General features: G+C 29.5%; 3 protein-coding genes across 5 annotated transcripts; 1 reads left to right on the forward strand and 2 right to left on the reverse strand.

Moving 5' to 3' along the window:
* Window positions 1-1,049: 1,049 nt before the first annotated feature.
* LOC112592951 (radical S-adenosyl methionine domain-containing protein 2-like) lies at window positions 1,050-2,573 on the reverse strand. The gene has a single exon (XM_025337124.1). It carries the CDS (start codon window positions 2,540-2,542, stop codon window positions 1,508-1,510), a length of 1,035 nt encoding a protein of 344 aa, XP_025192909.1. The 5' UTR covers window positions 2,543-2,573; the 3' UTR covers window positions 1,050-1,507.
* Window positions 2,574-16,160: 13,587 nt separating this feature from the next.
* Window positions 16,161-18,389, forward strand: LOC112592957 (chromobox protein homolog 1-like). Its single transcript, XM_025337133.1, has 2 exons — window positions 16,161-16,429; window positions 17,607-18,389. Exons 1-2 carry the CDS (start codon window positions 16,419-16,421, stop codon window positions 18,334-18,336), a joined length of 741 nt encoding a protein of 246 aa, XP_025192918.1. The 5' UTR covers window positions 16,161-16,418; the 3' UTR covers window positions 18,337-18,389.
* Window positions 18,390-19,740: 1,351 nt separating this feature from the next.
* Window positions 19,741-24,343, reverse strand: LOC112593011 (tetraspanin-5). Of its 3 annotated transcripts, XM_025337215.1 has the most exons (11): window positions 24,008-24,343; window positions 23,785-23,921; window positions 23,597-23,717; window positions 23,462-23,535; window positions 23,301-23,375; window positions 23,126-23,224; window positions 22,910-23,038; window positions 22,772-22,822; window positions 21,601-21,750; window positions 21,318-21,446; window positions 19,741-20,452 (listed from the first exon to the last, which is right to left on the reverse strand). In XM_025337215.1, exons 2-11 carry the CDS (start codon window positions 23,875-23,877, stop codon window positions 20,384-20,386), a joined length of 990 nt encoding a protein of 329 aa, XP_025193000.1. In that variant the 5' UTR covers window positions 23,878-23,921; window positions 24,008-24,343; the 3' UTR covers window positions 19,741-20,383. The 3 variants fall into 3 exon arrangements, with proteins under 3 accessions (XP_025193000.1, XP_025193001.1, XP_025193002.1); XM_025337216.1 differs by lacking the exon at window positions 21,318-21,446; XM_025337217.1 differs by lacking the exon at window positions 21,601-21,750 and having other exon boundaries at window positions 19,744-20,452.
* Window positions 24,344-24,518: the final 175 nt, after the last annotated feature.

Consider the following 24,518-nt stretch of genomic DNA (forward strand, 5'->3'; position numbering starts at 1 on the left):
CATTTATCATACCTACCAACATTGCTACCTTACGTATATCCACGAGGGTGGTCAGTCACGTATTCCAGTAGGCAGTGGGTCTTAGGTTTTACTTTTAAATTGCATTCGTAGACTCACAGTTATACAATTTATCATAAATCATAATAAATGGTTGTGTTAATAATCGTCACAAAACTTGATTAAAGCTTTTAGCTTACTATTTACTACATAAAATTTGAAACGATAAGTACAAATTTGCTGTATTATACGTTTGTAAAACGGAGACAACACACTTGGGTAGGTACGTAACATAATTAATAATATAACATATACTTTGCATACGGAACTCACCCCTTTGATGTTGGAGTAACATCAATGGACTTTAATGCTTAACTATATTATTATATGCAATATCATTCGACTAGAGAGAAACATGGAAGTATTGTAAAAAATAATATACATATGTATACACATACACGGTAAAATTATATATTATATTTCATTCGTACATGATGAAATAAAGAATACAATTTGTAAAATGCTACACAGAAATGTATTTATTATAAAAGTATAGCATATAATTATTCATAAACAATAAGTAGTAGATTGAATGTAAATACTAAATAGTAAATCTATAGGATTTTAAATGAATATTTCATGATAAATTGTACACTACATTTTTACCAAACACCTCAATCGGGATGATTGGATGCAATATTATAAGCATTAAATGATATACATTTGCACATAGATTATCCATTTAATTCGTCCGCGTAATAAAAGCGTGAAGCATATTGTTTTCGATTTATTGCGAGGAAATAGATTTTGGCTGCTGCAGTGCCGTATTTACGGGGCCGAGTTGGCTTATCCGCTCCCCGCGGAATTAACGGTAAACAATAAAAAATATTATATTATGACACGGCTAGCAAACGTATTGCGCCGTTTATTTGAAGCCCCATCAAAGACTCCGCTCAAAAACCACTACACATTTAAATCCGTCTCGGGATTTTGGACACGCAATCGTATTTCGGGCGAGAGTGCACGACATATATTATATGCCATATCCGTTTACGCGATAATAAATGTCCAACGGGCAACGAGTACCTATATCATCTACCTTTTGATTTAAACACCGGCCAGCACGTCAGAGGCGAGAAGCAATATTAGATTTGTTATTTGAATAAACGCAGAGCTAATTTTTTTTTTTTTTTTTTTTTTTTTGAAACGCGACTTTGTCCTAAATTTTATTATTCAGTCGTTGTATAAGCCACTCGAATATTGACGAACGAGACTACACCGACATGTCCACCCGTTAAAAGAGTTATTCGTGACACGAAAAATGACACCACACTATTAATTATTTAAAATCAAACGTAGGACGTGCAGCCGGCACGCGTGCCATAACAATAATATAATATTATGTATAATTGCATTAAAAACGAAAATATCGCGGCCAAAAGAGGTGCAGAGGCGAGAGAAGACGTTACGACTTTGGGAGAGAACACGTCATAATATTATTTGGCCGGCGTCACCACTCGAGCTCGGCTGCGGGCAGCTGCCGTTTGCTCCACACGTAAACGCCGCCCCGGTCCAGGAAAGCCTTTTCGTCGAAACCGGAACCGAGGAGCGCGTGCTGGACGCCGACGTCCAGGAGGGACGCCGAGGGTTCCTTCCTGCCGTTGCGGCAGTTGAGGAACCGCATGTACTCGTCCAGGATCAGGTAGCTGTCCCGCATCGCGTCGTTGTTCTCCGGCACCAGCGACGGGACGTGGTCGTGCCGGCGCAAGAACCCCCGGAACTGCTCGTCGGTGACGTAGAACCGGGCGGCGTCGCGCAACGCGCCCTCGCCCGCGTTCTCGCCCTCCAGCAACAGGCACTGGAACACCTTCCACCGGACCGGCCGCAGCCGGCCAATGTGCTCGGCGAACGACTCGTCCACGTTGTACGCGTTGACCACCGTGTTGACCTTGAACGCGATCTTGTGCCGGCCGCACCACTCGCGCACCTCGTACAGCTTCGCCACGTGATCCGTCCGGCCGCCCTGCCGCCGGCCGATCGTCCGGTTCGTGTCGGCGTCGAACGAGTCGCACGACACGGCCAGCATGTCCACGTGCTCGCCGTACCGGACCATCCACTCCTCCCGGATCAGGCTGCCGTTGGACACGATCGACACGCTGATGCCCGCCCACCGGAGTTCCGTCTTGCAGAACCGGATGAGCTCGCCCATGAACCGGCCGCCGTCCCGGACGAACGGCTCGCCGCCCGAAAAGTTGAGCTTTTTCATTCCGGCTTCCGCCAGCATGGTCAGCCCGCGCTTCGCCTCGTCCAGCGGCAGCACGAACGACGTCTTGGCCGTGTGAAAGCAAAAGCCGCAGCTGTAGTTGCACTGCCGCGTGAAGTGATAGTTTACGCTTAGCGGCACGGCGACGGTGGCGGCGGCGGCCGGAGTTCCGGTCGCGACCGTTAACGCCGCGACCGCGGCCGCGAAAGCCCGGCGGACCGCGTCCCACACGTACCGCAGCGCGGCGTTAAAAAGTCGCAGGTTCGGCGCGACGACGATCATCTCGTAGGTTCGTCGCGTGGTCGCCACCTCGGTCGTCTCGTCACTCGTCGTCTCGACTCTCAGGTCCCGCCGACGGTGAACGCGTACCGAGCACGCGGTGCGAATAGTACGGTACACCGAGCAGACTCGACGATCGTCGGGTGTTCGAGTGACGACGAGTGGGGAGCGATCGCTGCAGACCGATTGCGCGGTTTATCGCTTTCCACCCCCAAAACCTGTTCTCTCTCACGACTATTTCGGCGATAATGCGTGGGCGGGCGAGGGGATACCCGGGGTAGGGTGTCAAGTGCAGGCGGGTACGTCGGTAACGCTGTTAAAACGCGTACGATACGGACAAGTTTAATAAAAAAAAAAGTCGTTGTACAATTACAGGCAGTCGATCACTTTTTTAAAACGCAACCCGATGGGAAACGTGACGATTAACTACCGGCCGCCGCCGGTTGGGAATGTTTTGATATTTCGAACTCGGTGACGACAGACAATACCGTTGTTTCGTCCATTTATTATCGTGGTACGAACGTCGACTGTCGAGGATTCAGTGGGGGGAAGGGGCGCCCCCACCCCGGAAGCTGTGTTTTGTTTTGGAAAAAAAATTAAATATTAGTTGATAATTTTTTTTTTTTGTTTTAGTTTTTCGATTTTATAGTAAAACTTACACTTTCGGTAAAAGAAATTTGAAGCGGTGGAGGGGAGTGTTTGGCTAGGTTATCTGATGACTTTTTTTTTTTTTTTTCACGCTTTTTCCGTTTTTATTTTTCCGTCATCTCTGGATGGATCTGCTTATGACGTTGGGTTATACGAGAACAGCTTATTTTCATTACACGTTTTAATATACCTTAAATAGCTTTATTTGAAAACGATTTTTTTGTATAGTTTTGTTTGAAACTAATTTTTTTATTTAACTCAAAAGTTTAAAAAATTTTAGGTCTCAGTGAAGCAATGAATATTTTATAATGAAGCGTGTATTTTTTTCAATTATTTTCGCGAAACTTTTATTCATCAAAAAAAAAGCTTTGGTTTCTAAGTTTGAAGTAGTTATTGTAGGATTATCAATTCCTCTTGGTATGTCATCTATTTATGTAAATAATAGTCTGATTTCTGTGTTAAGTTGATCAACAAATGATAAACTAAATGCATCAGGAATAATTTAAATATATCTTTTTTTTTATTTCTAGTTTCAAATAAGTTATCAACACTTTCAATTAAATTTAAGTATCTTGACTGAAATAAACTTTGATGTCATTTAACATTATTATACACAGTTGTCTTTATTTCTTCCTTTTTATCTACAAAAAAATAATTGGTAATGATTTTTATAGTCTATTTTAGTTGATACTTTACGTCTTTTTAATTTAGATAAAGATTAGATTAATAATTATGCACTCGAAAATGACATGATATTTACCTTCACATACATTTTAAAAAGTTTCCATTTTAAACTTATCTGTTACGGTTTCAAAAATAGTAATTCATGGCTAGGAATTTTCACTATAAATACAATAAAATATAATATTTTTAATATTTGGTTATAGTTACTTACGTTATTAAGTTGTTACGAGACTATACAACTCTATATTATTTCATATTGTTATTAGCTAAATATCAACATTTATTTTATATTATAAAATAAGCTAATAAATTATAATTACAAGAAATAATATTAAATTAGGAAATTCAAAGAATCGAATGATAAAATTGTATTTTTAAGTTATTTTAAGAAAATATTTATGGTATTTACCTACAAATTACAATTGGTTTGTAAAATTAATAGTATTATTATTAGAACAACAGTTAATACTTAGGATATATTATATAATATACGTAACATAATAATTGATATCGTTGTCGAGTGCCAAGTGATGTCCTCAATAATTCACTTATGCATTTTACATTACTATTTACTATATTATGTTCTACAGAACTACAGAAAAATGTATTAATATTAAAAAAAACAAAAACAAAATAGTATTGATATATATATATATATAATATATGTGTGTGTGTGTTATGTGTATACAAGAAATTATAATATAAATTAAATCTACAGATAAATAACGGTATTAAAATTACGAACAGTAACCAATTTAAACTTACAGTTGGAGTTCATTGCGTAAAAATTATTATAATTTTTAAAATTAAAATTCTGGTAAACAGATATTGTAAATTGTATAACTTATCGTCCCTGGCATAAAGACACAGTGAACACTTTTTTAAACTCTTTGAGTTGGGTCATTGTATCGCTAGGCTTAGATTGTTGCTGTTGTTTTTTCTCTTCTTTAGGTGGTGGTGACAACAGTGATGCCTACCTTTCCATTTTGGGGATTAGAAATATAAGCCATTAAAATTACTAAAAAATGTTGAACGTTCATTACCAAATATAAACATTTCCGGTGCAATAGCGGACATTGTGAGTTGTGACCCAGACTCTCTTATACCGGTAATATCCTGAAATATAAATGCGGTAAGCGTTACTCCTTTTATACGATTAATATTATAATATTTGCTTTTATTATAAATCATTTACCTTAATTATAACCTTACGTCGGATACTTGTATTTTTGGTTACTTTGCCCCTTTGAACATTATAAACATAGTGTTCTGATGTAGACTTTTGCATAATAGAGCAGTTGTTAAAGACAAACGTATTTCTAATGGATTCAGTCTGTTTACTTTCATTTAAAAAACAAATGAAAATTATATTCATAACTGATTTTCTGCAGACCAACTATATAATATAATACAGTATAATATACAACCTTTAGTGGTTACAGGCGATTGTAAATTGCGTCCATGGTGAGCAGGTAGTAAATATAGTATAGTAAATTGTGCCCGGCATTTATTGACTTGTAAAATGGGTATAGTAAATTGCGCAAGGCCGCCCGCAGGGGGGAGGGCCACGCCCCCCCCCCGCTAATTAAGATATTACCTAATTTTTATTGCATTTATTTGGATTTTAAATAGCGTCTTGGAGGCAATAAGGGACTGTTAACTGATAAGGTGACACTTGCAATATTAAAATAAATAAATAATTTTTTTTTCCGATGTGATTTAAAAAACAGAATTTATGGTAAGTGCATTATTTTTCGCTGGCCTCCCCTGAGAAAAATTTCTGCGGGCGGCCTTGAAATTACGCCTGGTATTTTGCAGGTATAGATTTTTATGTAGTAAAATGCGCCCATACTATCTAATCTAATCTAAGTGACCGTGAATTCATCCGCTTTAAACACTTTTGTACATTTATTGGTGTAAAAACCAAATGTAATCGTTAATCATTATAATATATGATATTAGCGATATCGAAATGACTACGTATAATACTAATACGTATACTAATAAGTAATAAGTAATACTTAGGTACGTTTTTTCGCACCACACGACAACATGGACATACAAACTGCATTTAGCCAAAAAGAAAACGAAATTATAATATATAAAAATTATAAATTTTCAAAATAAAAACGCGAATTGTCTTCGGGTGAAACAAAGTGGTAATGTACTGTGAAAACCTGTAAAGAATTTTAGTAAACAATGACAGAAAATAAAAATATTACGGAAAAAAATGTAAATCATAATCATCAAATTGATTTTCAAAAATTACAACAAGTTGTGTCTGCTAGTGCAAAGTGGAAAGCAACTGAAGATATCTGTGAAAGACCAGCAAAAATACTCCATAGAATCAACCGTTCAAGATACGACTTTAATCAAGGTTAGTGATGTTAAATATACTAAAAGAAATGTGTATAATGTGAGAAGAAATTTACTACCTCTATTACCAAATACAACTCAATCTGTTCAGGAAGCCTTAAACTCAATGCAATATAAAAGCTGGAAAGGGGAGAATATGCTTATCTATAATAATTTAAATAATAAACTCGTAATTATATGTTGTAGATCAAATTTAGAAGTATTATGTAAGGCAGAAATGTTATAATATGTTGATGGAACTTTTCAGTATTGTCCTAAGCACTTCCTTCAACTATTTAGTGTACATGGATATTTTAACAGGCACTATATACCACTGATATTTGGTTTATTAAAAAATAAATCTACTAACACATTTATCAATTTTTTTCAAACTTTAAAAGAGAAATGTACTGAAAACGGATAAATGTTGAAACCCAAATCTATGGTTATTGACTTCGAAAAAGCTATTCATTCTACTTGCCTTAACGTTTGGCCTGAAGTTATAATTGTAGGATGTCGATTTCACTTAACACAAGTCTGGTGGAGACGAATTCAAAAAGTTGGTTTAAATCAACCAGATCTATTATTAAAGAATGGTTATTACATGTGTTTGGAATGGTATTTTTAGAGCCAGAAAATATTTACGATTATTTTAATTATGAATTAATGCCTGTGATGCCTGAAGATGATAGACTTGGGACAATTTTCTTGCTATATTTTAAACACGTATATTTTATTTGCTGACTTTCCTCCGAATATTTGGGCATCAGCTTCCGCAACATTAACACGGACAACTAATGCCTGTGAATCTTTCAAAAGTAATTTTAATAAAAGCGTTTATACTCCTCATCCTCATATTTATAATTTTATGGATAAAATATTAGAGTTGCAATCTGAAATGTATATAAAAATAAATAGTATAAATAAACCTTAATATAAATTTCAGAACACCAAATTAAAAAAAAAATTTAAAAAAATGCAAAAAATCGTTCAACAATACAAAGAAAACACTATTAAGAGAGCTGAATATGTAAAAATGATGTCTCATTATTATGCTGATATATAACTTATAATTTTATTATACTATTAACTCTATATTATATAATTTACTTGATATTTTAGTATTCATTTTTTTTTTTATTACTATTTATTGTAAAAATTAACCTAAAAAATATTTAAAACAACTTATTAATCCCATAATATAAAAAATAATTTTTGGAGAACAGTGATAGTCGCCTCCTCGTGGTGTCCTTTAGGTAATGCTAAATGACTATAATAAAGATAATATTTCTATTGGGCGTGATTTACTAATTACTACATAGAAATTTATACATGAAAAATACCGGGCGCAATTTACGTTTGCCCAAAAATACACGTTACACAAACATAAACAACTTTACACATCATGTGGGCTAAAAACGGGTTGGATAAACACAAACTTAATAGAAACATTGCAAGATGACTTATAAATTTATAATATTTCTTTATTTTATTATAATTTAAAAACAAAATAACCGCAGAAATTTAAAATGATCACCTAATATATTATCGTTTTTTTAACATAGTAAGATTTTAAAAATATTTTGGCTCATTTTTTTATGTCTTGGAATTTTTACGAAATTCGTCAGAGTTACGAAAATATTGTGTAACTAGTATTTTGTAATAAAAATTTTATAAAATCTTCAATTTTTATAGATTTGAAAATTTAATTACATTTTCTTTAAAAGTAATTTATACTAGAAGAAAAAAATCTAAAAATAATCCAATTAATTATTTTATATAGATAATAATTGTAATTTGTAGTTCAGATTAGTAAAAAACTACGAGTTTTAACGATAAATAACGATGTTAATTATTTTTTTCTAATTCAAAAACATTGTTTATAAGAACTTAACTTTAACATATATTATGAATTATGATTTATTTAAACACAATGATATTTTTGAAATATGTAGATCAATTTTAAAATATATACTAATATAATATGACCCCTCTATCCATATCTACTGTATTTACAGGAACGCCGATGAATTTTGAAACACCTATGGCAATTTTATTTTAAGACAATTCACTCACCCACTAACAAAAATATTCCTCTTCAAAATAATATAGAGCGACTACCTAATTGTGCACAACAAGTAAATTCGAGAGAACAAGAACAAGAACCAAATTGAAAATTGAAATACAATACATGGGATACTTAGCATCAGGTTAGATAACCAGTGTTCGCAATTCGTCTCCTCACTATGTTCTTACAAAGCTTGACATTTTATAAGTTTCCGCGATAATGAAAGCTTTTGTATGCAATTGTGAGATATCAAGCTATCCGAAAGATATACCTAACTCATTAAATATTGTTTGATCCAACCAACAGTTAAGTTGTTAAATTAAAAAACGATTAGATAATACCTGAAACATAATTCGACAGCTCCTATGAAGAAGGACGTTAGTCAAAATTTTGATTATTTAATAGCGGTTTTTTTTTTTCTTAATACCTCACAAAAACGACATAAATTTAACTCCGCCAAAGAGGTTATAAATAAATCGAATGTAATATTGTTGACACTTACAAGAACAGCCTAGAATATTCGCGGGCTATCGCATGCGAATATTCTAGAACCTGTACCACAAGCTTAAATAGCTGCAGGAGCCGTGGCACCGATTAATATGAAAGCGACGTCTGACGATTCGTGACCGACAGCCTCGTACTTTCGTGTCAAGTTTTCGTTAAATTAAGTATTAAATGTTTTTTGTAATTTATAGATTTTCTTTATATGAAAGTGTTTCATCTATCGGAAATTACTGTCAATATAAATCCCTAATATTCGGTTTGTCAGCGCACAAGGACGTATCTTTAGTTACGTCTATTTTTAAATAAAAATTACCGGCGAAAACAGTCGTAACTCCGGAAATAATTGATATTTATAGTTGATAATGATCGTTCTAAAGTTAGCTATACTATAAAATAAACGTATTAATTAATAACATCATAGAAAGATTACGATTGATAATATAATTATAACATTCTTAACTACCGTGTAGTCGAGTATACGTCTTGACTGATTATTCATAAATCATAATGCATTTAAGTATTCAGTACTCCGTTGTCAGTTGTTACAATATTACTACCAGTAAGCGGATCGTGAGTAAATATTCTGGAGAGACTTCAATTCTATAACATATTATCTTAACTCAATACAAGAACGAACAAGAAAAGCCTTTTATTGGATAATGAATTATACTTAATACTTGATTAGCCGATTATTTGTTAAACATACATTTATACAGTTTTAATGACAATTATTTAAGTGTCAAATCTATTTTATTTGGTCTGTTTTCATTTAGTAAATAACTACAAGTATTAACATGTCAGAAATAATAGATAATATTTAAACGTATGATAATAATTATAATAACTATGAATATAATTATGATGACATACGCGACAAACAGCGGTGCGACGACACAGCAAACGTCGTGAACCCAGTTAGGCCAGTTTCAATAACGTCTATAATAAGCACTAAGTAGCTTATTCAAGTGTTTACGGTCGAAGTTGTCGGGCGGCAATTTCTCTGAAACGGTCGTAATCATCAAAATGACTAAAATAATATTTCCATCAAAATAACTATTTATAGATTTTAGATGTCGAGATCTTCAACATTAATAATAAACAAAAAAAACAATACAATATATTTTCAATTTAAATAAAAATATTTCTCTACATTTTTATTTTTTAATAATTATTAGTTACGAGTAGGTGTTGTTTTTTTTTTTTTAAGGTGAGATCCAATCACGAAGTCTCTCTTGACGAGCTGTCCCTGATTACTATCTAAGTAAACATTTTTAAATTACCTAAATTGTTATCAAAAAAAAAAAAAAAATAATAATACTTCTATCGTAATAAAACGTTTTTAAAATTATACGTAATATTTAATAAACGCATATCGGACTTATGTGTTATAGATCTATAGCCGTTTTTTGTGTAAGGTGTAAATGAGTTCATACAGCATTTCCTTTTTATTCACGAAATAAAATTATATTAATTATGTAAAACTATTTCTTATTGCCCTACTCAATATTTATTAAATAACTAGATTCAATAACTTTATTAAAATATAGTTTTTTCGAATATTTGATATACCTTGGTAACTTGTTAACACGCTTACTAATTACATGATTTACATGATTAATGTCCGGTTGCATCAAATTTTTGCACAGAGATCAACTCGTTTAGCTGAAGTTAGTACCATTTATTTGATAACCAGCTTATTGGTAATAACCTAAATATAAAACAATGATTGAGCAATACTCTTAAATTTAACACATTAATTTATCATTACATTAAAAGCAGAAAAATAATTTACTGATAGATAACGATAGGATTTATTAGTTACAGGGGCTAGAGTCTTAAAGCCCAAATGTTCAAAATAACTTGAAGGGACACAGGCGCACGCCGCACAGCCCTCCACACACCCAATTGTGTGAGTAACTAGAATTTAGTAGTACTCTAAAATCAAAATTAAAAATAAACCATGTAGAATACATGAACTCAAAAGACGAGAATCCTTCGAGAGCATCAACGTAAAATTAATTGTATAACTGTATAAGTTTGTTATCTGATCCTGTTGTATAGTACTTATCGTGTAGAGAATTATCATGATATACTATAACTTAGTGGTTTGGACATTTTCATATTATTTTGATTAAACTCTTTTGACAACATTGAGATGCGAGGTGCGTATGTTACGAGTATGTGACTAAATTCCAGCGAAATGAGACTATTGAGACGTCTTGTTCATAATATAATCATTGATAATAGCAGTATTTTTAGTAATTATAATATGGATATTATGTTAGTGTATTATAATTACGAACTGTGCAACATCATTAACGTAACAAACAAATGGTGCAATACAATCGCTTTCATTTAAATTCCGACCAAAGCAATGAATGTAAAATGTATATTGAAATTACAATGATGTATGTGGTATTTATTTTTTTTTTTGTGGGTGTATTCACAATTTATAGTTGAAAAAATGGAGGACTAATGGATACCGCTCTGCTGTACAGTATCTACTGGTTTCAATATCGGAGTTGGTAACTGTAATCGTAATGGGTATGTTAAATTTGAATTCAATGATCTATAATATTGTATTCAAGAGTAATCATTTATTCCTGGAGACTTGAAACTTATACGTATACTATTATATAATACATTGTATGATTGATAAACGTAGAACTATCTTAGCATCAAATGTATATGTTATAATGCAAAGTATAAAAAAATATTTTCAAACAATATTAAAGGTATGTATAATGGATATATTTTTATTAACCATGTCACTTCACGTTAATTAAATATTACTTTATTACATTATTAGCTTTTATTTTTTTTTGTTAAATTTACTAGTTGTACCTATTACATTGTTTGTAAGTAATATCTATTGTCTTAATATTTTTAATACAATAGAAAAAATTATTTTAAACTAAATATGTAAAATTCGTTGATATTACACTGAAATCCATTTATTAATAATTACAATGAACAATAATTGTTATTTAATTTCATGACACAAACAATCCATATTACTTTGTTATCCTATTATGTATACTATACAATTTTATGCAATTTAAGCTCAAATCACAATACACGATCACAAAACATTAACTTGACACACCCATTACAACAGTAGTTTTAGTATATTTTAACTAAATATCATAGGTACAGTTTGATTAATGATATGTAAGTGTTATGCATGCATACCTAAAGTAATGGTAGAAACAAATAAAACATTAAAAACAAATATAGTTTGTACTTTTCTCGACATATATTATCAATTATATTTGCACAATAAAAAAACCTAATTTGTACTCATGTTTTACATTTAGATGCATAAATTAGCATAATATTGTTTTTTTTTTGAAGAAAAATGTTTGATTGAATTGCTATATTTCAATATTTGACATGACTATGGATATAGGATGTTTTTAATTTGAAATTTAATGTCGAATAAATACAGTTACTTTATTATAATACACAAAACGTAAGATTGTGGATTGTTATAATCACACTTATTTGTAAATCTAAATGTGGATAAATTCCGTAGCATTGAATTAATAATGAATATTTTTCGATAATAGAGTAGAGCAGATAAGTTTGGATCGAACGATATTTTATTATTATTATCACTTAAAAACGTATCAAATATTTCTACATAATAAAATAAAAATGTATAGCACTTTAAATAACATTGAAAATAGAATGCGCCTATGTAGGAATCATCTATACAACCGTTGACAAAAAAAGGCAGTCTAAGTGTTAACTTTTAGGTCTATATTTTTATGATATTGAGTACTAGGCATACATAGCACAGTTAAAGTTTCGCTAAAACACGTACATCAGTAGAGTAACGAGTGGTTTTTATGCAAGACTAGCGCTATCCACTGGCTTGATCAGTTAGTTCATTGATCGATTATCATTCATTATATAAAATTCGAAAAAATTAAAACACCATCGTTTTATATATTTTGCGAAAAACATCTCACACGCCTGCCTGCCACCCATTTTGTGACCAATCCTCTATAAATAAGTTCTTATTATTTTGTTTGACGTAATATTGTGCTGTGCAGAGTTTTTGATACTTTGTGTTAATTTACCATTTTACATCATGTTCACGATAACAGCACCAAGGCAATACCGCACAATAATATTTGTCAAAACTGGTTTTTCTATCGCATTCGTGTTTATATAGTTTATAAATACATTACATGGTAAATATCCAAATAATTAAAAACGCAGAAATAATAATATCAATAATATTAATGATATCGGGAATGAAATTAATGAATAATATTTAATTTTGTCCGCTTTTTAAATGTTCTCGATAAAATTATTAAATTGATTTTCAATAAAAAAAAAAAAATGTGGGTGCTTATGGTGTCGCTAAATAAAAATGTTTGTTACTTTACAAAAAATGATTTATTAATATTGTACTATTTATAATAAATGCAAATGTATACACTTAGTATTAATTATCATACATGTAAAAAATACATTAAAAAAAAAAATAATCGATGCAAGGCGGTTACTCGTACTCCGCGGTGTGAATGCGAAATGCTGATTAACTCCATGTTTCTACGGTCTGTCTTTCCGGTATATATATATATATATAGACACAATAAAATATGGTTGTTATGCTACATTCTCGAACGTCTCAGACGTTCTTCACGAAAATGTTTGCAAACGTACTGTAATAATATGACCGGTGTCATCGCAAAATGTAATTGAAATCAGTATAATTATTATAGGTAATTAGTATGTAATGAAAATTTCTGAACAAAATAGTTGATTTTTACGGGACTATTTTTATGAGATATGTGTGAAATTAAATTAATTTAATATTTAATAATAAGTATATTATGAAGACGAACTCATTTTATCATTTTTGTTAATTATTTATTCTACTAAACAATAATTTATACAGAAATTTTATGACTTTATATCAAATATGATCCAATTAATTAATAATAAAAAAAAAAAAACAGTAACGTATTCGCTTATACATAACTTCGGTTAGTTTATCTATAAAAATCTAACCCATGCATAAAAAATAAAAATGTTTAGGTATTTAAAAACAAAAAGTTTAGAATTTGGATATAAATCTCCTAAAAATTATCGAAACATTCCTCTACTTTACACTACGGAATAGCGTAAAATTAGATTAAAAAATTATAACAAAAAAAGAAACTACTACAACAATTTTTTGATGAAAAACATTAATTTAAAAATGATAACTTTAATTTACTATCATATTTATACAATAATTATTAAATTAAAAAAAAAAATAAACGTGAATTTATCTCTTTGACTAAAATAAGTGTTCTGAAAGTGTGAAATGTCTAAATATTTTAAAACAATGTAATCATAATGTTTTGTTTTTACAATTATATTTATTTTTTTAATCTCGTTTATATTTGATAAACTCTACGTAAGGATCATTGATATTATTTATATAAAAGCAAAATATAAGACTAATCAGTAACTTTAGATTCTAGAATATGCAAAAAAGGTTTTAAATATTAATACATTTAACATAAATATAAAATTATAAAACAAATTATAATATTTATAATATAATACTACAGAAATGGCAACGAATATTCATAATAATTATAATAAAAATAAATACATAATTATGTAATTATAGGACCAATTATTATATTGTTCCGTATTTTAAACGAAGGTAACTAACTCAATTAATGCGTTATGTCAATAGTCAATAATACGAATTTTCAAAAAAACAATTTTAAATCTATTTATATTTTATATTATCCATAATTACTTTATTTTTATTGAAAAAAAATTTACTAATATAAAATGTTGCAATAATAAAACTGCAGTATGCAGGGCCACGATCAGATATATTATACGACGAGTTGACAGTAATATGTGTAACAATATATTATGATATTCTATTATTAATTAGGTACTTATGAAATATAACACAAAGACTAACTACAAGAAAAAATATGATTATGCTGACAAATTTTCGAAGTAATCAAGAATAATTAAATATTTAATATAAAGCGAATTTTTTAGTTTCTACTGTTTCTAGTAATATAGATAAACTTTTGCTAATTTTCAAAATATTATAAAGAATGGATTAATTTCAAGATTGATTTTTATTTTATTTATTCATCTCTAATAAAAAAAAGTCTTATTTTTTAGCACATACTTCTCAAATTCGCAGTGCACACTTCCAGTTTTAGACAACACAATTTGAGTCAAGGTTCATTAAAAAATAAAGACTAAAATAAACTCAAGTAGTAATGTAGTATACAATGTGTAAATGTCAATATGTCATGGGTTAACGCCTTTAAAGTTTTGAAATATTTGGTTTCATAAACTTGTCCATGATTTATGGCAATCATTGTTCTATGCCTTTTATGCACGATTGTATGAAATAAAAGGACTTTGAACACGACTGGTCGGTGCAAAAAATTATCACATTCGTGAGAATGCGCGTTGGACAGTTGTGATTTAATTGTTACATGTAAATGTAGCTTTGAAAAATACGATTTCCTTAAACAATACAAAACAAACATTTTATTCGTTTATAACGTTGTTTTTTTGAAATGTTTTAAGCAATTTATAAAAATTATTTTGTTTCAAGTGTAATACTTTAATACTGTAAAAAGTATTGTTACACTATGAAGTAATAACATCATGCTTATATTACAATTTACAATAGATGTTCGACAGTCCGGACCCCAGATAAACCGGTGAACGCGGTAATTCGAATATGTTAGGCCCGAGTTTGTCCAGATTATCGAGGTTACACTGAATTTACATCATGTTTATATCCGTGATCTACAAAACAAAATGTATACTTCGCGAAAACATTATAAAAGATACAATTTTACATTTTTTTTTTTTTTATTAAAAGCACATTCCAACCCTGGCATAGTGAAAATTAGTTTTTTATCATTATCATCTAAATGGTGAATCTTGTAAACAATTACTTCAGAATGATTTTTAAGGCCTAATTGTCCTCAAAAACACATCCATTCATAACAAATGTGGTAATAAAAAAATATTTCATAATATCAATCATGTATAAATTTCACCATTTAGAATTTTGATTATAATAATAAAAAAAAGTAATAACCAATAAATTACATACGAAACGATATCGTTACATTCGTTACTGACAAACACGCATTCTCGGGGATACGATAATTCCGAACCGTTTGTACGCCCGTCATTTGGACGTCCTTCCTCAATAATTTTGCAGTTCATTTTGTTGGAGGTAGCCAGTCTAGCCAGATATAATTTTCACGCACATTATTTTTTGTTTCCCTTTTGCTAACAGACTGGCGTTTGTACCGCCACTACCACCAGTACCACTACAATTATTGTTAATTTTCATTCATTTATTTCGATTGGCGTTTATTAGTTTGCTCCCCTGGTTTGCTCGTCGGTTGCTTCTTGTCGGACCATTTTCTGTTGTTTTCAGATGAATAATAGTTAAACACTTTACACTACGTTGTACGCGTTGCCGTCAGTCTGCACTCGTCTTAATTCCGGTATTCAGTCAGTTCAGTTTTCATTTTTCTTCGATTCCGCCCGCTGGTTGAATATTATCTCGTCGCCATTGATCTATTTTCAGTTTTATTCGCAAGACTCTTCAACATGAGTTCCAAGTGAGTAACAGCTAATGTACACATGGACGGGCCTCCAATATCCCATCCATTCGACTTTTACCCGCCGTCTTCTAACTTCTTTGTTTGCACATCTTTTCCCTATATCGTCAGTGGGTAACCCGCTGAATATCATCGAAAGGTATTCCATACACTATCGAACATCTTGATAATGTCGTCGACGCCGCCACCGCCGCCGCCGCTGCCGTCATCGTCTAAATTTAAGGGGGCTACTAAAAATATTAAGTCACAAATTTATTTCAGATCTATAATGGATGACTTATGGTTAAACTTTATTCCGATTCGACGTTATTTAGTGTTTCGTCTTATTCTTGCATGTGTAGTCCTTAGAATATACATTGTATACACACTGTCGCCGCCAACCTGTTTACGCGCGTCCATTGTAATCGTTGCCGCGCACTCGTACACAACGGCTTTTGAATTTTACTTGAGCACGTTTTTGTTGTATCAACTTTCGGTATAGACCAATTGGTACGATCGTCCAACTCGATTTTGATTATATCAGACGAGCAAGGAATAATTAAAATAATTTTTTTAGAAAACTTAAAACTTATTGATTTATAATCAGAAAATTCTGCAAGTACATCGGGGAACATTCTCTGCTGTTAGGTTTATAGAAATACTACGCATTTATGTACATATTCGTTTTCATATTTCTCCATTAAGTAGTTTAATGCTGCCATCCCTTTATATGCTACATAATAACGTTAGGCAGTTTTGTAGATGGAAATTATTGGATTCCTGTCCATTTGACAAACTTATTCTTACGATTATTAGATAAGTTGTATTACAAGTTTATGATTTTAATTTCATAGTTTTAATAATTTATATTTTTATAAAAAATGTTAAATATTAAATTTATTTTTTAAGTTGTATCATAATTTAATTTTCTTATTTTTAAATATTAAAAATATTAAATTAAAATAAATTGCATTAATTTATATTTTGTAATTTTAAGTTAATATTTTTCTATGCGTGTATTGAAGTTTTATGTTTAACTATTATTTTCATACTTGAAGAATAATGTTTTTATAAAGATTATGTTTATAAAATAACAAAATAAACACTTGTTGTTGTTACTGCAGTTAACATATACAAAATTAATGATAAATTTATTTTTATGTATTATTATCAACATATTTATGTATTTTTATTTTAGATCAAAAGAAGTTGAAAAACACTCAACGGATTCTAGTTCTGAAGCTGAAGAACAAGAGGAGGAATATTCTGTGGAAAAAATTTTGGATAAGCGTATTAGAAATGGCAAGGTGGAGTATTTTCTTAAATGGAATGGTTACAGTGATTCAGATAATACTTGGGAACCTGAAGAAAATCTTGACTGTGAAGAATTAATCAAGGATTATGAAGAAAAGTTAAAACATCCGGAACTTAAAGAAAAGAAAAAAAAGGAACAACCTGAGCGTACCCGTAAACGAACATTGTCTAATTCGACTGCTACAAGTGGCGCATCATCAGATGCTGGTCCATCTAAAGAACGTAGAAAGATATCTCCTCTACCGAATAAAAAAGTCGATAAATCTGATAATAAGTCTGATAAGTCCGACAAGTCTGATAAATCTGATGATACCGAAGATAATGATGATAACGATATGGATAACGATAGAGCTGATGATGAAGATAACAGTTTGTCAGAGGAAAGGGATAATGATGTTTCTGATTCTTCGACTCCCCCTGAAAAAATAGCAGAAAAAATTATTGGTGCAACTGATTCTAGCGGCCAATTGATGTTTTTATTAAAGTGGAAAGGAATTGAAGAAGCTGATTTAATCTCTGCTAAAGAGGCTAATATAATGTGCCCACAAATTGTTATCCAGTTTTACGAAGAAAGACTTACATGGCATGCTCCTGAAAATAAAAATGGTATTTAACTATTATAATATAAGGATGACAAGTGTTCAAAAAGAAACTTTTTTAATATTAAGTCCTATTATAAATGTCTTCAATTATTTTATTATTTTATGTGGCAAGTATGCCTTAAGATATTATTAGTTCATCAATCATTTTAAATCTTTAAATGTTAGTAATTAAATACTTTCATAAAATAGCAATTTTTTTTTATTTCAATGATACAGCTTAATAATGTTCTCTTAAATTTATTTATATTTCAGTTTATATTATAAATAACTTATTGATTTTGAATTCTTTCATAATTGATTTGCTTATATTTTAATATAATGGTAAAAAATTATATTTCAAAGGCTAAAAAATATTTTAATTTAAGTTTATTTGATTAGTATTTATTTGTTTAAATGTTGAGTATAAACATTCAATACTTGTTTTATTTTAATAATTAAAAGCATTTTTTTCACCATACTTTATCTTTTATTTTAGACTGAATAGTATCATTTAAAATTTCATATTTTATATGAATATTGTTATTTAAATACTTGTAGTTTTTAATATTATCAAGTTCAAAAATTCTATAAAATTATTTTTGCACTTACAAATTTTATTTTGACAATATCTGAGCAAAATCACGCTGAAGTAATTATTTTATTATAAGCCTTTAAATTTATCTTCTAAAGACCAATAGAATAGAAATGTTATTGAATGAAGTTTGGTTATTTAACTTTTGTTTTGTATTAACTTGGAAATTTTAATTTCTTAACTAAATACCATGTAGTTTTCCTTGATGAAAATTGAAATAAAAAAATGAACTGTCTATTTATCTATTTGCGTACATGTTTGACTGTTTAATAGTACTATTAATCAATAATTAAGATAATGAATCAAGTTGTTTTATTACAAGATGCTTTAAATTTATTTGTAATGATAACCGAATAACTTGGTTACTCTATTATTTGTCTTTATAAAATTATTAACTTTTGAATTAAACAATTATGGTTAATTTGAAATTTGAACAGTAACCAGAAAGGCATGATAAGTTAAAATTATACCATTATACTATGATGGATAAGGAATAAATAATTTGATGTGCAATTGCATAAATTGCATAATTCAAAGTAAAGCTAAAATTAAAAAACTACAGATTGTTTATTAATTATAAATTTTTTTATTTTATTTTTTACAAAATAGTGTATGTTATATAATGGAATGTATAGATTAAGTGTGTTAGTAGAGTTAGTAATACACGTGTTTAAATAATTATTAGTATACTTGTGAAGTTAAGCATAATTCAATTTTAGATTATGTAAGTAGTACTAGTAGGAACTTAACCTAAAAATTAATTGAAAATAAACTGTATTTTAATACTACAATTTGTTTGGCACAAATCTAATACAATTTACATATCTTTATAAAATAATACTTTAAGATACTTTGAGCAAAATCAAAAATTAAATTTATTACAATGACAAAAACCCCCCCAAAAAGAGATCTAAATTTTGGTAAACAAAGAAACAATACAGATGTAACAAAAGTGTAGTTGTTTTGGGTCACTACAAAATATATCTTTGAAAATTTTAAAAAGCAGAGATTATTCAAGAAATAGTTTTTACAAGGATTAAGTATTTGAATTGTAAAAATGAAATTCAGTATCATGACTGCATGTATATTGTAGGGAATTTCACTTGGGTCGTAAATGTGTAGTTGTCAAGAGAGTTCCAAGACAAAATACACATACATATAGGTACCAACCTATGTATGAGTAATGAGTCGTTAAAAAAAAAAAAAGGAATAAAGATATCTATAATTAAATCTTATTATTTGTGAGAGTGTGATATAATAAGGTATTAATGATATATTGTTATGAGAATGACCAATCAAACTTAATCAAAAACCTGAAAATTAAATAAAAATTTATAGAAGCATATTCACATTCAACGGTTGGACGTTGGACTACAATCTTTTTATCACTATTTTAGGTATGAAAAAATATTGATTAGGCTAAAAATCTTCTTAAAAAATTATATATATTTATAATCTTGTTAGTTCATGTCTTAAGATGAATTCCATCTAGTGCCACTTGCCTTTTTGTGCAAATATGTCAGCACGTAGATTTTGAGCAAAGCATATGCCTAAAATCTGAAATAAAAAAATAATAAACACATAAAAATTAATTTAAAATTGAGAGTGATATCAAATTCAAAACATTTAAATAATATTTTTTTTTTTAAAAACATGCACAAACTTGATAATGTATATTATTTCTATACTAAAATTACCTCTTTTAAATTGTTGTAAATAACTATAAAACTGTTGAAATATTAAATAAAATTGATAAATTAAAAAACGAGAATCAAAATATTTTAAGATGACTTTAATTTATTTAATTTAAAGAATATAAAAAATGTAATGATTAGATTACCATTATAAACTGTGTAGTGATTTAAATTTAACTCAAGTTAAAGAATATGATTCATTATAAATATCATGTTAACAGAATGTCATTATACGCAAGTAATTTCAAATGTTTTCTTTGAAATTAAAAAAAAAATAACAAAAAACCATCAATTTTTGGTACATTCAATAATTATTAATTGCGGGTAAATTTTTATTTTTGTTACATTTAAAAAAAATTGTTAAACTATACATCTTTATAAAATACTTATAGTTTGTATAGAACTACTTGATAATTCAGATTTACAATATATTATGACATCAACCAAGCATTAAAATGAAAATTTAATTGTAAGTGTGATGGAGAGGTGACTTACATTAAATTATTTAGTAAATTTTCTGAGTTATAAAAATAAGAGTATTTTAAGTACCTAAGGAATGTGCAATACAAGACTACATAGAAATAATTTTATACTCAATAAGGAAATTAAATATTAATTTAAAAATAACTATTAAGTGAATGGACAGCATTGTCTTACCTAATTTATTTCCAGTTATTCAAAGGGTATATTGTTTTAGAACCGAAACATTTTTAATCGATCTAACTCACCTTACAAAATGCTGATATAAGACATACAGTAGCTATAAAAAGCATATTTCTTTCTAGCCATTCTTCTCCAGATTGCAAACATCCCTTTTCATTTATGATGAGGTCCACTCGTTTTCCGACATCGTCGGTCTAAATACAATTACACGCAAGCATTGTAAAATAAAATAAAAAAATATATAACTGAAAATGCAAAATAAAACATGCATATAATTAAAATACCATACAACCAAATATCAAAAAACAGAGTACATGCCTAGTATTGTTAGTGAGAAATACCTAATACCTGTAATATGGTGACAGTCATAACTGTTGTTAAAACTCCAATAAAATTATCCTCAACCCATTCCTCAGCGGCCCGCATGCAACCTCTTTCATATATATTTCTTTCACCTGTTTGCGTTGGTAAATTTAAACTTGTCCATTTTTCAGCATACTATAATAATTGCCATAATATGACATTATTAAGAGTTGTTGAATGTTAATATACATAATATTATGTAGTTGTTAAAAGCTTTTAATTAATTTTACTATAGTAGATCAGTGATGCCGATACTAAAATATATTATGGCAATGCATAAAAAAAGGGATTTGAAGAGTTACTTAGGTAATACATTTAATACTTGATTACCTAACTAAGAGCCCCCTGCAATCTTTCCAATTTCAGTTGACAGCAGATGCTGGGGTTATAAAATAATTATTTATGATTAATATAATCCTCTATGATATTTCTTTATCTTTATTGGTAAAATTTTGAATCAACAACTTAGTCCCAATGTCCTAAGATTAGTTTCTCATCTACAAAATCTACTTAACATCTGCCATAGATAAATTAGGTGATCGGCACCACTGTAATAGATTATATATTTTGTAAGAACTATAAATAAAGCATAATAATTTTATGATTCATATTAATTAGCATTATTTCAACTTAATCTAAATCAGGTGCGAATACAAGGGGGTGCATGGGTGCAATGCCCTCCCAGATTTAATTATATAATTATTATAACATTTACTTCAAATGATAAAAAAAATTATAAAATTGAGTTTTTATGAGTACAATATTATGCAAATCATTCTATCTATAAGCTGGTAATTTCTCATGGTGCTGATAAGCAATGTGATATAGTAGCACATCATCATTTTTGTCATTGCTCGCATTTTTCACTTTTTATTTTAATTAATATAATATTATTTTAGTTTAAGTTATTGACAGGTTTTCAAAAATCAAAAGAAATAAAAATTAAATTTTGGATTTATGTTTTTACGGGTAATTATGTATTTTAAATTTAGTAACTTAAATGAAGTTTTACATTTTTTTACATTGGCGATTAAATTATTTATTTTCAATGTAAGTAAATATGCAACAAATTACATAGTTCATCAGCCTCATTATAATATAAAGCACTCTTAGACCCGCGCCTGATAAAAGTACATACAAAAATATTTATACTTACAAATCCTTCTTTTCTAACATCATACCCGCATTGTTTATTTTCTACTATTTCCTACAAAGAATTTTTGAATTTGTTTAATATGTGTATGTATTATGGAGTTAAGATTTATATAGTATATACTTATAAATAATAATTTACATTTAGTTTACGTTTGCAACAAGAAAAAGGTACTCCACATGCTTCTCGGCTGCCAACTTTTTGTGAAGAGCAGTTAAAATAATTGTTTAAATCCCAATCTTCAGGACCTTTGATTCCACAGCATTGCAACTTAAATTTAAAAAAAATATAAATATAAATTAATAATAATAAATAATACAAATGAATAATATAATTGTATAAAATAATATAAGATACCCAGTCTTCCTGTATCCAATCAATAAGATTTTGCTGATCAGGGTCTTCCCTGTAATGAACAATGAATGTTTGGAGTCCTTCAGTGGCTTGTGATTTAATCTATAATTTATTATTAATATATATTAAAAAATTTACTTAAAAGTTAATTTATTAAAAAAGTAAAAAGTAAACTTACAGAATCTTTGAATACAAAAGTTAATACTCCTGCGGTTAGTTCAAGTATCAAAATTACAGCTAAAAGAACTGCATACTAAAATAGAATAAAATGCATATTATTCATATGAATAATTAAAAACAAAATATGCATTCAGTTATGCAATAATTTTTAATTCTTACACTTCCAAGTAAACATGTGTTTTCACGCAATGCTCCAATGCAACCCGTGAAACCTATTATAAAAGTTATTCCACCTGAAAAATATCAAAATATTATACAAAATCTGAATTTTTCTATGATAAATGTAAGACTTACCAATTAAAATTAAAGCAAAAGCTGGATCTAATGCTAAATGTGTGAGTTTACTAAGATTATTAAATGCATTTTTTTCTGTCCATGCCCAAACGCCCACTGCCATTACGGACAAACCAAACATCTAAAATTGTAAAATTAAATTACTGAAATAAGATTTTAAGAAAAGAATTTGTTTTTTTTTATCTTACCCAAAATAACACATTAAAACTGAAAATGATGTACTTAAGGCAACAACTAACTTCGCTAACTTCTTCTCGTCTGTATTTCTGTTGAACAGCCATATCAACTGACTTCAACTAGATTTTGTAAATGTATAAAACTACAACTGAAACATATATACTAGTTAATATAATTCAGATATACAATGATGAATGTGAAATTATTTTCCACGATATGTGATGAATTGCTTACCGAAAATATATTGACTAGTAATTTGTAGGTTATAAAACCATTAACAATTAAATACACTGTAAGACGATCACGTTAAAGCTGACGAATAATTCATTTTAGTAAATATTTGTAAATATTGATTGAAATTAATGCACAAATGAGTTAAGTTTTAAAAGAATTGAGAAAAAAATTGCTAGATTCATACATAACGATTAGATGGTTGACTACAACAAAGAATTAACAGTAAAAACTAGATCATTGACTGGACACAATATCAAGCTTCAAAGCAAGTTGAAAGCTTTCAACTTGCAATGAAGTGAGCTTGAGAGTTGATTTTTTAGTATGATAATTGATAAGAATAATAATAATTAATAATTATATTGTTATTGTGATTGTGTGTATGAGGAGGTCGAATTCAGTGTTACCGTGCAACCATGTGCATCAATTCGATACACAAGGTTGGCGAACTGGGAAATTATGTGATTACCGCCATGATTTAAGATAATATTTTAAATCTTGACAAAGTTGCTGA

Source organism: Melanaphis sacchari, unplaced genomic scaffold (assembly GCF_002803265.2).
Source record: "Melanaphis sacchari strain LSU unplaced genomic scaffold, SCAv2.0 Contig19_pilon_pilon, whole genome shotgun sequence".
Taxonomy (NCBI): domain Eukaryota; kingdom Metazoa; phylum Arthropoda; class Insecta; order Hemiptera; family Aphididae; genus Melanaphis; species Melanaphis sacchari.

What these genes read in the sequence shown, in the direction of transcription:
- LOC112593011 (XM_025337215.1), bottom strand. Translation starts at nt 23,877, where the DNA reads ATGGCTGTTCAACAGAAATACAGACGAGAAGAAGTTAGCGAAGTTAGT. An exon ending in ATGTTAGAAAAGAAGGATTT is followed by an intron (nt 21,751 to 22,771) that starts GTAAGTATAAAT and finishes CAATTATTATAG; the next exon opens with TATGCTGAAAAATGGACAAG. An exon ending in TTATATCAGCATTTTGTAAG is followed by an intron (nt 20,453 to 21,317) that starts GTGAGTTAGATC and finishes TTTTTATTTCAG; the next exon opens with ATTTTAGGCATATGCTTTGC.
- LOC112592951 (XM_025337124.1), bottom strand. Translation starts at nt 2,542, where the DNA reads ATGATCGTCGTCGCGCCGAACCTGCGACTTTTTAACGCCGCGCTGCGG.